Source organism: Meles meles, chromosome 3 (genome assembly GCF_922984935.1).
Source record: "Meles meles chromosome 3, mMelMel3.1 paternal haplotype, whole genome shotgun sequence".
Lineage (NCBI taxonomy): Eukaryota > Metazoa > Chordata > Mammalia > Carnivora > Mustelidae > Meles > Meles meles.
In genome coordinates, this window is record NC_060068.1 from 63927369 (window position 1) to 63941625 (window position 14257).

Below are 14257 nucleotides of genomic sequence, written 5' to 3' on the forward strand. Positions count from 1 at the left end.
TAACAGGCCTGTGAAAGCAGGGTGGGCTGACTTTGCATCGACCCTGCCTGTGAACTCAGCAGGAAGGACTGAGGACCAACACCCTCTATCTCTTCTCTGTAACAGTTACATAAAACACTTAGTTCTACATACATCACAACATTCTCAAAAACAAAGCAAAACAAAAAAAACCTTTGCTTGAAAATTTCACATAGGACATTCAAAGCACATTGGCTCACTGTATGAGACTTCACATCTCTCATGGCTGGGCAGCAGCTGTGTGTGTCTTCCTACTTTTGAGAGTGTTTGCTTTGGCCTGAGAGAAACTGAGCCAAGATTTATTTGGTTTCGATGCACAGTACAGGATGATTAAGGAGTGCATGCGGTGAACACCACGTGTTCTATGGAAATGTTGAATAAGGGTCTTATTTTTAAATGAAGCATTGTAAGTTGATCCCATTTGGGAGGCAGCATTTTAAGTGTCAAAAGTCTGCTATATATTTGGAAAAACTGAATAAGTGAGATTGAAGCATCTCAGTGTATTTAAATTTTATCTATAAAAAGTAAGAATAACAACCAAATGGGGCAGAGGTGGAGAGTGTGTCGAGGTATCAGTGAAACAAGAATACGAAAATAGAAGAAAGAAGAAGAATACTGATAATTGTTTAAGTGGGTGATGAGAGTTTATTATGCTACTCTGTTTAGTTTGTATATATTAAAACTTTTGCATGACAAAGTCTGCTACATCAAAATAGGGATTACCCCCATATTTCTTGTTAAATTTAATCTTCTACCTTTTTTTCAATGTGGTTATTGCAAATATTTTCACCCTTCTTAAAATGCACATTCCAAACCTATAGCCTTCAGGTTCCAGTCAATCCAGAGGACTGGATGAAATGTATTTTATATATCCTGATAATAATCTTTACATCACAGTAAATATGTATAATTTTGAACTGTTCAGCTTTATATGATTTTTAAAGATAAGTAATAAATGTGCCTACATTGGAAAAATTAATAATCTTTGGTACTGAAGTATGATTATTCTAATATATTCAAAACATACACAACATTTTTCATTGCCATATAGTTTTATCAGAAAGAACTCCGAATAACTTTGAACTTTCCAGTGGCATAAAAATCAGAGTCACACTTAAAAGGTTCATTAGAAAGAGTCACATAAATATTCCCATTGTCCACTGTCACTGTATGAATCCTTTGCTTTACTCCTTTGGAGCACCACTTGGGTTTTGCTGATGGATCTCTAGGGTTTATAGACTGATATAGTCCTTCTCCTGTTGCCAAAGTAATTTTGTATTTATGCCAGGGGCAAACTATACATGGTCGTCCATCAAAATCCTGGGGAAGAAAAAGAAATGATTTAATAGTCTGACATTTCCAACATTCACAATAAATCTCAGACTCAGAACAGATTCTATTGCAGAAAAACCAGGTTAAAGAACAGGCTAGCTTCTCTTTTTTCCTTCCATTTACAAATTATTCAGCATAAGGTGGAACCTAATCTTAGCAGTCATCAAGTTCCTGCTGCATTTGATTAGAAACGCAGCCTGTTAGAACTCTATCAGGAAATGAGCTTGGGCAATTGTACCATGTGACTTAAGCTATGATGTTATCTATTAGATGTTAATGTCATTTCCTTGACAGAAATGGGGCAAGGGCATCAAGTGCTTCTAAAGGAACTTTCACTAGCTGCTGGAAGAACGGTAAGTTTCAAATATAAAGAGTTACTAAAGGCATGAGTGTATATGTTAACTGGAGAGCAATTTGTAATCCAAAGTAGTCAATTCCCAACTTTTTAACTGCCTTAAATCAGTGCTTCTCAAATTTTAAGGAGCATGGGAATCACCCAGATCTTGTTTAAATGCAGATCTTGTTTAAATTCAGTAGTACTAAGGTAAGGCACAAGATTCTGTATTTCCAAGAAGCTCCCAGGCAACATCGATGTTGCTGGTCTGTGGACCACACTTAAGTACAAAGTCTCACAGGTCTCATTAGGGTCCAAAACTGAAGGAAATTCTTTCACATTATCATCACTGGGTGCTTACATTTTGTTTCAGTTTGCATTTTGTACCAGTGGTGACGGGGGGGGGGGGGGGGGGGGAGAGAATACTGGTGGCAGGAAGGAGAGGGATATAGCATTCAGTTTTATGAAGTAGAAAACAAGAAATTAGGCAGCTAGCTAGTTTAGGAATGCAAGGAAGTAAGTTCCCTATTCCTTCCTCAAATAAGCATTCAGTGTGTGGTTTCCTTTTTAAAATATATTTATATTTTTACTACATTATTCATGTAATATATACTCACTGAAAACAAACTGTATAGAAATGTATAAAGTACAAAGTGAATATTATTTTTTATTTTAAAAGTGGGATGTCATTAGACCTATCATCCCATGACTTGCTTTTTTTACTCAGAAATATATTGCTGACATCCCTCCATACCAACATATACAGATCTGCCTCACAAATTAATGAGGCAGTGGTTACATAGTTCTCCATAGCATGGCTATGGCTATTCAGTTTATTTAAACTGTTTCCTATTGTTAAAACATTTAGGTGGCCTTCAATTTTTCACTGCAACAAATAATGCCACAGTAAACCTCTCCCATTTATATACTTGAACATTTGTACAATGGTATCTATAGGATAGATATCTCAGAGTATAATTGCTAGATCAGAAGCCATGCATACTTCCTCTATCCATCTGTGAAATAGTTTTCTTTACATTGTAGGACTTGGAATTCCTGGAATACTAGCAATTATACTCAAAGCATTAAAATACAGTTCAAACCCAAATATAAATGATTTTTGCATACAGAATGAAATATAGACTATAAATAAGAAACATGAATTTGTAGAGGATAGACTTAATTTTACATACCTCTATATCTCCCAAATGTAAAGGTCCTCCTGAGTCTGAAAAGAAATTAATATTATATCTAGTCACTAAAAAAAAAAAAAAAAAAAGCCTGAAATTTTGATAGTTTTGTGGTTAGCAAACAAATATACAAGGTTTACAAATGAAAAATCAACTCTTACGGTAACAGCGAATATCCATAGCATGATACTCTCCTTTGTGGTAGAAAATGACCACTTCTCTATCATGCACAACAGCTGTCATTCTTTCAGATTTTTTAATGTCTTCTTCTCTGCCAACATAGACAGAAGAATATTCCTTCATTTCAGGATCTTGTTCAGAGCCATCAACATCCATGCTAGTTGAACAGAAGAAAAAAAAGTAGTCTTCACAAATTTGGCTAAAACTTAACTCACAGAGTTAAGTTTTTTTAATATATATAAAAATATGTATATTTATATATATTATATATTTATATATTATATATAAAGAATATAATATATTTATATAATATTAATTATTATTAATTACAATATATAATAATATTAATTAAATATATTTATACATTACATGTATAAATATATATTTACATATAATATATATTTAGATCTCTAAGATTGATAAAGGCTTTTTTATAGCTATATAAAATAAAACATTCATAAATACTGGGTTATTGTTAGTCATGATTTTGAGTTAGAGACTCTTAAAGCTTGTCCAAGTTAGGGAAGACTCCCCACTTTGAGGCTGGACTCAGATTCATTTCATTGTGTAGAATAGATATTTCAGAAGTCCCAAGACCCAGAGACTGACATTTCACTGTTCTTTTATTTCCTATCATTTCAATGCTAAACAACACCCAGTTATCAGTGTTATTTTCAGCCTTCTCCTAAAGGTAGGATTCTTTGATAGTCTGAATAGTCTTCTATCTCCTGGTTGAGATGACTCATTTGATTTTGCCTGGATCTGTCTTAGAAATCAACCAGATAACTATTCCAGTACAAGAGGATAGGTATGTATGGGTGCATTTCATTTTTTTAACTCAGAAATTAACATCACTGGGGTGCCTGGGTGGCTCAGTGGGTTAAAGCTTCTGCCTTCGGCTCAGGTCATGATCCCAGTGTCCTGGGATCGAGCCCCGCATCGAACTCTCTGCTCAGCGGGGAGCCTGCTTCCCTTCCTCTTTCTCTGCCTGCTTCTCTGCCTACTTGTGATCTCCATCTGTCAAATAAATAAATAAAATCTTAAAAAAAGAAATTAACATCATTTTCTTCTGCCTTATTTGGGATTCAAAGAGATGGCTTTCTCTTCAATTAATTTATATAAGTATATAAACCCATATTTCTAAACAAAGAAGTCTTAATGGAGAATTTTCAGGTACTCTAAATATATTTTTTATCAGCACAGGTATTCAGGGTACTTTTTAGAAAGCAACCCTTTCAAAGAGACCTTATATAATACTTTAAGAACATAGTCATGGTCTGTTAATTCCTGTGAGAAGGAAACATCAAGATACATCAGTGTCAGGACTGTTGGGCCTTGTAGAGGGCCTTCCATTTGGGGGTTTTTGTTTTATGCTATGACAGTTTCTGAATAAAACTATACATCCTGTTTTGGCAAGAACTGCTATATTTTTTTCGTACTCCACTCCTAATTCCAACTCTTTCTTCTTATCCCCACCCTCTTTCCATTAGAGTTAATCCCAAATTTTCTGGAAACATACCTGCTTTTCCTCCCTATCTCAGGGTAGAGACTGTGGTGGTCTTTAACTTCCAGAAAGTGCAAAGAATGTTGAATAATATTATTTTAGGGTTGGCAAGAACCTTCTTCCCTAGGCAAGGGCACATTTTCAATCTTTGCGCGTAGCGAAATAAAAATCACAAGACACAAACTGAGATTACTCAACTGACTTTTAAAGTAATTAAATTTTCAGATAACCCTGCATGGTTTCTGCCCTCTGCTGGAGAGTGGGGATCTTCAACCATCTGGATAATACCCAGCTTCACAACAGGCATAAATAAGGCAAGTTCACTTCCCGATATGGGTGGACAGGAAAGAGGCTGCCTGCAGTATCTGGGCATGAGATCTTATGTGTACCTTGACCATTATCTTGAAACAGCACTACTTCAATTATATGAAAGAAATTAAAAGTTCATGGTAACGGGGCACCTGGGTGGCTCAGTGGGTTAAGCCGCTGCCTTTGGCTCAGGTCATGATCCCAGGGTGCTGGGATCGAGTCCCGCATAAGGCTCTCTGCTCAGCAGGGAGCCTGCTTCCCTCTCTCTCTCTCTCTCTCTGTGCCTGCCTCTCTATCTACTTGTGATCTCTCTCTCTCTGTCAAATAAATAAATAAAATCTTTAAAAAAAAAAAAGTTCATGGTAACATCTAATCACAACCTACTTTTTTTCTTTGGTCACTGATGGACAAGTTTCTCTGTAATCTATTTAGGGAGGAATATATGTCAAAAGCAAACAAGCAAATTTCTCAAGAAGTAACTACTGACAATAATCTTTAGCACAGAATTACAGAATTTCAAAAGAAAAATTTCAACAATAGATCTTCAGATTCTCCTTTTGCAAAGTTCTCTTTCCTTGTTGGAGATTATCATTCATTGAATAACTATTTTCTGAACACATATTATGTGACTGGCACTTCAGGGAAGTAAATCAGATCAGGTCTCTGTCCTTTAGATATTATATTCTAGTTGGTGAGATCAACAACAAACACCAGTAAACAAATACACAAATGAGGTAATTATACACTACCTTAAGAGCCATGAAGAAAATGAACTGGGCAATATGAGAGAGAAAAGGGAGGCCATTTTGCAAAGAAAAGCCTGGGAAGGTGACTCTAGATGGACAGTTGAGCTGGAACCTAAAAATGCAAATGAACTAGACATTTTAAGAGCTGAAGAAAGAGCATTCCAGGCTGAAGGAATAACAAATATGAAAGCTTGAGGAAAGAGGGGGGTGGAGGGAGGAGACTTGGTTAATTTGAGCAACAGATAGGAGACTGGAGCATAACGAGTGAGTCTGGTGAGGCAGACAGGAGTCAGGTCATGCCTCATTGTGTGTGGATTTTAGTCTAAGAGCAATGGGAAGGCACTGAAGGGTGTAAAGCAGGGAAGGGTGACATGATCTATTTTTAAAATAATGCCCTCACTGTGTGAATAGATTGTAGCAAAATAAGAAGGAAACACAGAAATCAGAAAGCTATTGCAGTGGTCCAATTTAACAAGTGTATTAATTTATGGATTTCATCAGATTGGGAAACTAGAGAAAGTTCCAGATAACTTGAGAGGCATCCAACTCTGCCTTACACAAGATAAGGAATTACATATAGAAAAGGAAAAGGAAATGAATCCAAGTGATGGCCCATGATAGTTGTAGAGACCTAGATGGTGTTAAACTTTAGGAAGGTTGCCATGGAATGTCCATGATATTAAACAAAATACAATTGTCTATAACTTAAGATACTTAACAAAATGATAAATCACATGTCAACTTCAAATATCCTAATTTTGAAAGATGATCCTTCCAAATCCATGTTCTCTTCAAACACGGTAATATTGTCATATTCATAGGAAGTTGTACAGAATGACACTATACCTTTTGTTAATAACAGGGAACTACTTTTTTAATTTCACTCAAGTCTTAGTTTAACATTTTACATAAAAACATATATATGCAACTTCTTCAAAAGGGGCACTTGGACCTTGATGAACCTAGCTTAGAATGGTTATAAACCATAGACTCAATCCCTAGCCCCCAGCAAGAGGGAAAATTTGCTATGTGGCAAGACCAAGAGTCTACAGGCCTTCTGATGGCTTCTCTAAATATTCAATCTTCTAGGGGCGCCTGGGTAGCTCAGTTGGTTAAAGCCTCTGCCTTCGGCTCAGGTCATGATCAGGGTCCTGGGATAGAGCCCCACATCGGGATCTCTGCTCAGCGGGGAGCCTACTTCCCCCCTCTCTCTGCCTCTCTGCCTACTTGTGATCTCTGTCTGTCAAATAAATAAATAAATAAAAATCTTTAAAAAAATATTTAATCTTCTAGGACTGATTGGAAGTCTAGAAATGTTGGGAGGAAAAGAACATGGATAATTTAAAAAATAAATTTGTAAAACAGAAATTACTATTTATAAGCAAAAATCTCTATGTGAATGTGTTAGGAGTGAGCTTTTGAAAGAAGGAATTTATAGGCTACTATTTTGAGAAGGGTAATTCTGAGCCATAACAAAGACAGGTAATAGATCTTACAATATAAGCCTGGGCTCCAAAACTGAAGTGTAGCAAGTGGCATATGTGTGTGTGTGTGTGTGTGTGTGTGTGTGTGTGTGTGTGTATGTTGATGGGGAGAGGCAGGAAGGAACTCTGAATTCAACTCATATAACCAACAAAGGATTATGATTCAGAATAGATGAAGAAATTCTACAAACCAGTAAGAAAGTGCAAAAAAAAAAAATGGGCAAAAGATACAAACATTTCATAGATGAAGAAATCTGAATGGCCAGTGATCAACATGTAAAGATGCTCAACCTCATCAGTAGGAAAAAATACAAGAAATGCAAGGCAATGACACAATTGGGATACTATTTTCTATCCAGTTGACTGGCAAAAATTATACCAAGTATTGGTGAGGATATGGAGAAATTGGTAGTGATGACATCAGTTAGCAATACCACAATTTGGCATTACCTAGACTCTTCTAACATATCCATGACCCATTAACCCTCCCCCCCCCCCACTAAGTATATTCCAGAGAAACATGCACAGGTACACCAGGAGACATGCATAAGACAAGCAAAACACAGGAAAAAAAACGCATCAACCATAGAATGTAGAATTTTTATGTTCGTTCAGTGGAATGCTACGTAGTAGTAAAAAATGTCTGGGTACATCAAGTTGGATTAATTTCAAAAATAGAACTTTAAAGGAAAATTTTTTTCAAGAATTCAGATTATGCTTCTATTTTATCAAGTGCAAAAACAGGCAAAACAAAACAATCTATAATGAATATGTACAGATAAAGTAAATTTATAAAGAAAAGCAAGGTGATAGTAAACAAAATTTCTTACATGTCTCAAAATATCACATTTAGTCTTATATTTAAAATTACTCTTTTAACATTTAAGTTATATCCTATATTTGTGTAGCAAATGATCCAAAAACCAAGAAAATGTGCCTGTGGACTTAGATCATGAGGGGTCTATTTGAGAATTTATTCAGCTCATTTAAAAAGTTGGAAATAGAAGAGGAAATAAATGAATATTTTCTTTTTCTAGCTGAAAAATTAGAAAAGAAATACTAGTATCAAGCAAGTAACAAAATACATGAGATGTGGAATAGCATCAAAAGTTAATTAAATTCTCCGCCACTTACAAATAAATGAGAACAAAATACAATCCTTCAAGTTTCTTTTTAAATAGTTTCAGCAGGTTTTGCACCCCAAGCAAGGAAAACTGCAGTGAACTTTGCAGGGACTGATAAGAAATGAGCAGAGAACGCTGCACTCAATGATAAAGGTTTCAGAGAACTATGATTACAGTCTTGCATTTCGCTTAGGAGAGTATTATTATATCTCTCAAATAATGGTCATATTTACTTATGATATCTGGTAATATTTATAATTAACACCCACATTATACTTAATTAAATATTGTGAATCCATTCAGACAGTAACAAAAGTCAATTGATTGTATTGTATGTATTGTATGTATGTATTGTAATTACTATTACTTTGATGCACTATTCATATGCACCCACACATTTCCTTTATTTTGAGTCAACTTTAAGATATAAAATCTTAACTAAATAAGAAGAAGGTGAAAAATTAACTGATCAATACAGTTTGGGGGCTAGGTGAAGAAAAGTTACTTCTGAAAAATTTAGCCATTTTGCTCGATTTTCCTCTTAATGTTTTTTGGCCTATGCCTCAAATAGGTTTCTAAAGGTGCTAACACCATATAAAATTACAGTTTAGCTAAATGGATCATCAATCTCTATCAGATATATTTCCAGCACAGGTTGAATTTTAAAAGTTTCCATAAGCCATTGGAAACAAGAGAGACATGAAATTAATAGGAACTTACTTGTTAGTTCTCTTGAGCTCTGACAAAGGCACTTTTACTAAGTCTGGAGCCTTGGTCTACACATTATCAGAAAGCATAACTCTGGGGTGACACCCTTGCTTTTAGTTCAAAGAAGAGAAATGCCTTAGATATCTCTTTGGATGCAGAATAATAGTAGATAAAACTATCCTTCGGTGAGTGCCAAGCTCTTGGACTGTTTGCATACCTGAGTTTATTAATCCTCACAAAACCTCCAAGGAGTAAATAGTATATTTATTTTCCAGATGAGTAAACTAAGGATAAAGGATCCTTTTTAACGAAAAGTTTCCTAAAACCACCAAGTAGCAGTCAAGATTCAAACCTCTATCTTCTGAGTCGAAATTTGGTGAGTACTGGTAAAATCTTAACATTTCATCCAAGTAGCATCAACAGGTTTATAAAAACACCTGGCCTGCAAGTAAACTGCCTTAAAAGTACAAAACCTTTTAGCAAAATAAAGGTATCTGTGAACGTATGTATGTATATGTGTATCACCAAACATGGCTCTGAATTTTTTTTTTTTAATTAGGAATGCTGATGTGCAAGTAGTTGCGTCACCAGATGTTTAAAACGGAAGAGTTCCCTAATCATTTAATAAAGTCACGTAGCTGCTCTGGGGTCCGCTACCATGTCCCTGCTATTAGAGATCTGTGATCACAAGGTGAGTTCATATGGGTTTGAATCCGTGCTGTGTGTGAACTGGGGCAAGTTGCTTAATTTCACAGCGCTGCAGCTGCACGTAAAAAAGGACTGCCACACAGGGCGGCGGTGGGGAACACACGCTTTACTATTAATCAAGTGTTTTAGAGCAGGACCGCACGTGGGAAACGCTCCAATCATGTCAGCTGTCATCTCTAAGGTCCTTCCAGCTCTGACAATTCATCATCGCATAACTTCAAGCTGTATTAAGCACTTAGTAAAGACGGTCAACCGTAGTTACAGGGAGAGGCGCCCAGGAATCACAGGCATCGTCTCCATGTGGCTGTCCTGATGCGGTGGACTGTTCCACCTACAGACTTCGGGAGACGAGTCTCCACGACGGCCGGAGCTGCAAATACCCCTGGGCAGGTTTAGCGCGCACAAATGCCAGGAAAGCTAATTTAAAACACACACACACACACACACACACACAAAACACAAAAAAACGCCCCTCCTGCCCCACCCAGGAGGCGAATCCCGCGTAGGCCCAGACTCCAAGGTGAACGAGCTCGGCAGGCCTCTAAGCGGAAGAGGCCTGGAGGTTAACGGTTAAGGAACGCGCGTCCCTCCTGAGAAAGGCCGGGAGCAAGGGCCAACGACCGGCCCCTTGACCGCTCCAGGCCGGCGCCACCGGAAACCGGAGCTCCGGCCGGCAGCCCAGGCGGAAGCAGCGGCGCTCGCGAGCCCCGCCCAACCCCGCGAGAGAACAGAACTTACCTTCCTCGAGTTCCTCGCTCCGCCTCCGCGAGACCAGCCAGCCGCGCAGCCCGCGTGACCCTACTGTGCCAGCCAGCGTTCTGAGCACCGTGCGGAGCCGACGCGGGGCGGGGCGAAGTCGCCCACGTGACCCGAGAACGCCTGGCAGGGGAGACTGGCTTTGTGGCACTGCAGGCGGATGACCCCCGCCTTCCCCATCCCCTGAACCGTGCACCGCTGCGACCTCCGCACTGATAGTCATGAAAGTATGCTGACAAAACGTAGGTGGCGTCCATTTATTTTGGAATGTTTCTTACTGTCACTACATTTATCCACATTTTAAGTTTATTTGCTTATTTAAGCAAGCTCTACACTGAGCCTGAGGCTGGAGGTCGGGTCTCAGGCTCTTCCAACGGAGCTCGCCAGGCCCCTTGTCACATTTTAAATGCACCCACCAATCTCACTCTCAGAAATTTACCTAGTAATATTTCCAAAAGTTCCTCACAGTGCATATGATCCATGTATAAGGACGCTTACTAAAAGGAAAGAATGAGAATAGCTGAAGATCAGCAACAGGGAAGAAAGGTTAAATAAAATCGTGTGGACATATGAATTACTTCGATTACTCGGTAGCCATAAACTCACAGACTAGATTTCATGAATGTATTGAGTGTTAAAAAGGAAAGTACACAATACACAATTCTTTAGTGTAAACAAAAATTATTTCTCAGGATACAAATAGGTATGTTTGTACATAAGGTTTTTATAAAAGAAAAAAATTTTTTTAAACTTCACAGTGGTTGCATTGGAGATGGTGGTTGGTTTTCACTTTTTTTTTTTTGAACATTGCAACTTCTTTCCTGTTTTTTCCGAGTTAAAAACAAAAACAAAAAACCCATACAAAAATCCACTTCCAGCTTGTGTTCAAAGCTGGAAACTACTTGAGTCTGGCATGTTTTTAAAATGTCCTTGACTGTTTTCTAATGCTGTACTTCTTAATTCGGGCCATGCCTTAGAGTTACCTGGGAGTTTTAGACAGTCATGATGCCCAGACCATTGAAACCTTGGGGGTGGGGTAGGGGTGGGGGTAGGAGGAGTCATTATATTTTTTCTAACTTCTCAAGTGACTCCAGTGTGAACTCAAGGTTGAAAAACACAATCTATATTTAATGTAATTAAATAATAATTTCCCTCTTGACCATTTATTTCACTGAACCAAGCAAAAACTAACCATCTAGTTTTGATGAACTTCTTTACCAAAGTGATAATAAAATATATTTGGATTATTATAATTTACATTATCAGTTAGTCATTCAAATTATTTTATGGCACATGGAAAGTATTAGCAGTCTTTAGCTTGTGTCATGGAAGGAATAATAAGTTTTGCTGTATCTCATGAAAAATCCTTCTTTCTTGCCTTGGCATAATCTGGACATTAAAATAAGACACATTTTAGATTCACTGACCTTAAATCTGATTTCTAATAAACTGAAGACATTTGTTCTGTACCCATATATACATAAAAGGGAGAGAGAGAAATGTAAGGTTTCTTTTATCTCTACCTAAAGTATTAATGGGGTTAATCATGTAATATGAAATGCCTAGAAAACTTTAGGGGGAGTGTGGGGACACTTTCTACCTTTTCTCTCCTTGGAACCAAGCTATATCTTCCTCTAGAACCTTCCTTGATTTTTTCTTTCATCTTTTCCTTTCCTACTATTGACACCTAGTGGTAGCCCTGGCGTGAGTTTTGTTACCTACCACGGAAAGCAACTTTTCCTCTGTGAACTTGCTTATCAGTATCTTTGTCTAAAAATAGTTCTAAAAGCCCCCTTTTACCTCTGTGGGCCCCTCTCCTGTGCTCTGAGCCTCAGGCTGTGTCTAGGCGGGTATTTTGAGGGCCAGTACTTTCTCTCAGAGGAGTTCAGAAAGTGCCTTCAATCCTAAACTATAATCTGTTTTGTGAGCTAATGAAGACATCAGTGTGCTGATAGGTTCACTACAGGGAGGTCTGAAGAGTATCAGCAGCACTGGATTTCCTATTCTCTCAAACCAGAAAAGGGTGACAACATTTCTCTTACTAGGTTCTTGGGATTCGGATAATGAGAAAGTTAGGGTGGCTTTAAATACAACCTATCTGCTTATGACTCCTAACTGAAAGTCTCCATAGTCTCCATAATATCCATTTGTTGTGGATACCTCTGTGTGATTCCTGCCTGGTTATTGTGGCAGAAACAGTGGTGTTCACCAAACATCCCATCTACTGCCCCACATTTCTCACCCCATTTACAGTTGGTTGAGGCTCTGTGACCACTTTTGGCCAGTGGTCAGTGGGTGAATATGCAGTGTGACACTCCTAGATGGAAGCATAGAAGAGCTCCAATTCCACCTTTCCATCTCTCTCTCCCTCTCTCTCTCTTTCACAACCACAGACATTGTAGACGATGAACCTCTACCAGCCTGGGTTCCTGAGTGACCATGTGGAACAGAGACCACCCACCAGTCACTACCTTCCACCAAGCCATGGAAGAAATGTAATAAGTGAGAAATAAACGGTTGTTGTGTTAACCCACTGAAGTTCTAAGGTTGTTTATGGTTGCACCAAAGCACAATTTAACCTAACAGCTCATTGCTACCTTCAGTTTTATGTGTTCAAGATTGAAGTATTAATGTTCTCCTGTAAACGTATACTTCCTTTGTTCCCTCTATCTCCATAAGTGACAACTACATGCTGTTCATCTACATGTTTAAGGGAGAAACCTGGATGCCATGCTCACACCTCCACATCTCCGCTTTTGTCACTTCTCCTGTGCAGAGAACAGTTGATATAACTGAGCTAAGACTGGTAAAGCTTTGCCTGTAAGGATGGCCCCTGGCTGGCGTCTGGTAATCTGGCTGGCAAATAGTTCCCTACATTGATGTAAGATTTTCTCTAAATAATAAGGATGTCTCTCTAGGCCTAAACTGTGTGTACAAATAATATGGTTTATGCTGACCACGACCTGCTTTCCTTCTGGGACTCTAGGGCTTTGGTACATGCTAGGCAGAGGTTCCGACATGACCGGCCCCCAATAAAAACTTTGGGTGCTTGAGTCTTTAATGAGATTCCGTAGGCAAAAACATTGCACACGTGTTTCTGCATTTTCATTGCTGGTAGAAGAGTGAGCTCTGTATTACCCCTCCAGAGAGGGAGAGAACATAAGGAGGCCTGCACCTAGATTCTTCCATTTTCCACCTGTGTTCTTTTCCCTTATTATCCAGATGTGTACCCTTATAATATCTTGTAATAATCTTAGCATGAGAAGAACTATCTAATGAATTCCGTGAGTCATTCTAGTGAATCCCCAACATGATACGGTCTTAGGGACCCCTGTATGTATCCCCCCATATCTAATCCAGCACTGAGTCCTGTTGATTCTACTTCCTAAAATATACTTCACATTATTGTGCTGCTTTTCATTATTTGTTGTCACCACTTTGGAAGTTGCTCTCATTTTTTATTTGTATTGTCATTTAACAGGACCCAATAAAAAAATGCCCCCCCTTTTTCCTGTTTGAGTTTGGAACCAACTGAAAGATACAGTAAGAAAACGAAGTGTAAACTTTATTTAATCATTAAAATCTAGATTGGGGTAGCTTAAGTGTGCAGCCAAATGGATTTGCTAACATCTCCTTAATTAAATTCATGCCCAAATCGCTGCCTTCTACCTTAGAGTTGTCCATCTTGAGAGGATGGACCAGACTGTACTTTCCTTAGGCACACAGTTTTATAGAAAGGAGAAGGGAGGAGCTGAGCTGAGCATACAAAAAAAGGGAGTGAAAGTTGGAGATTTTAAGATTTCTTGCCTACTGTGAATTTATCTTCCAAGTGGAACACCACATCCTGGGCATTAAGCAAATGAT

The 14257-nt window shown here is 38.2% G+C and overlaps 1 protein-coding gene across 3 annotated transcripts; it reads right to left on the reverse strand.

Moving 5' to 3' along the window:
• Window positions 1-680: 680 nt before the first annotated feature.
• RFESD (Rieske Fe-S domain containing) lies at window positions 681-10616 on the reverse strand. Of its 3 annotated transcripts, none has more exons than XM_045998685.1 (5): window positions 10376-10616; window positions 4574-4619; window positions 3036-3211; window positions 2878-2912; window positions 681-1338 (listed from the first exon to the last, which is right to left on the reverse strand). In XM_045998685.1, the coding sequence occupies exons 1-5, from the start codon at window positions 10614-10616 to the stop codon at window positions 1075-1077; spliced, it is 762 nt and encodes a 253-aa protein (XP_045854641.1). In that variant the 3' UTR covers window positions 681-1074. The 3 variants fall into 3 exon arrangements, with proteins under 3 accessions (XP_045854641.1, XP_045854643.1, XP_045854642.1); XM_045998687.1 differs by having other exon boundaries at window positions 4574-4681; window positions 10376-10416; XM_045998686.1 differs by lacking the exon at window positions 4574-4619 and having other exon boundaries at window positions 724-1338; window positions 10376-10463.
• Between the last annotated feature and the right edge of the window lie 3641 nt (window positions 10617-14257).

Excerpts from the sequence above, each read along its gene's own strand:
- RFESD (XM_045998685.1), bottom strand. The coding sequence starts at position 10,616 with ATGACTATCAGTGCGGAGGTCGCAGCGGTGCACGGTTCAGGGGATGGG. Across the intron at positions 3,212-4,573 it reads GAGATAGGGAGGAAAAGCAG|CATGGATGTTGATGGCTCTG; the intron begins GTATGTTTCCAG and ends CTGTTCAACTAG. Across the intron at positions 2,913-3,035 it reads TATGGATATTCGCTGTTACC|ACTCAGGAGGACCTTTACAT; the intron begins GTAAGAGTTGAT and ends ATTTCTTTTCAG.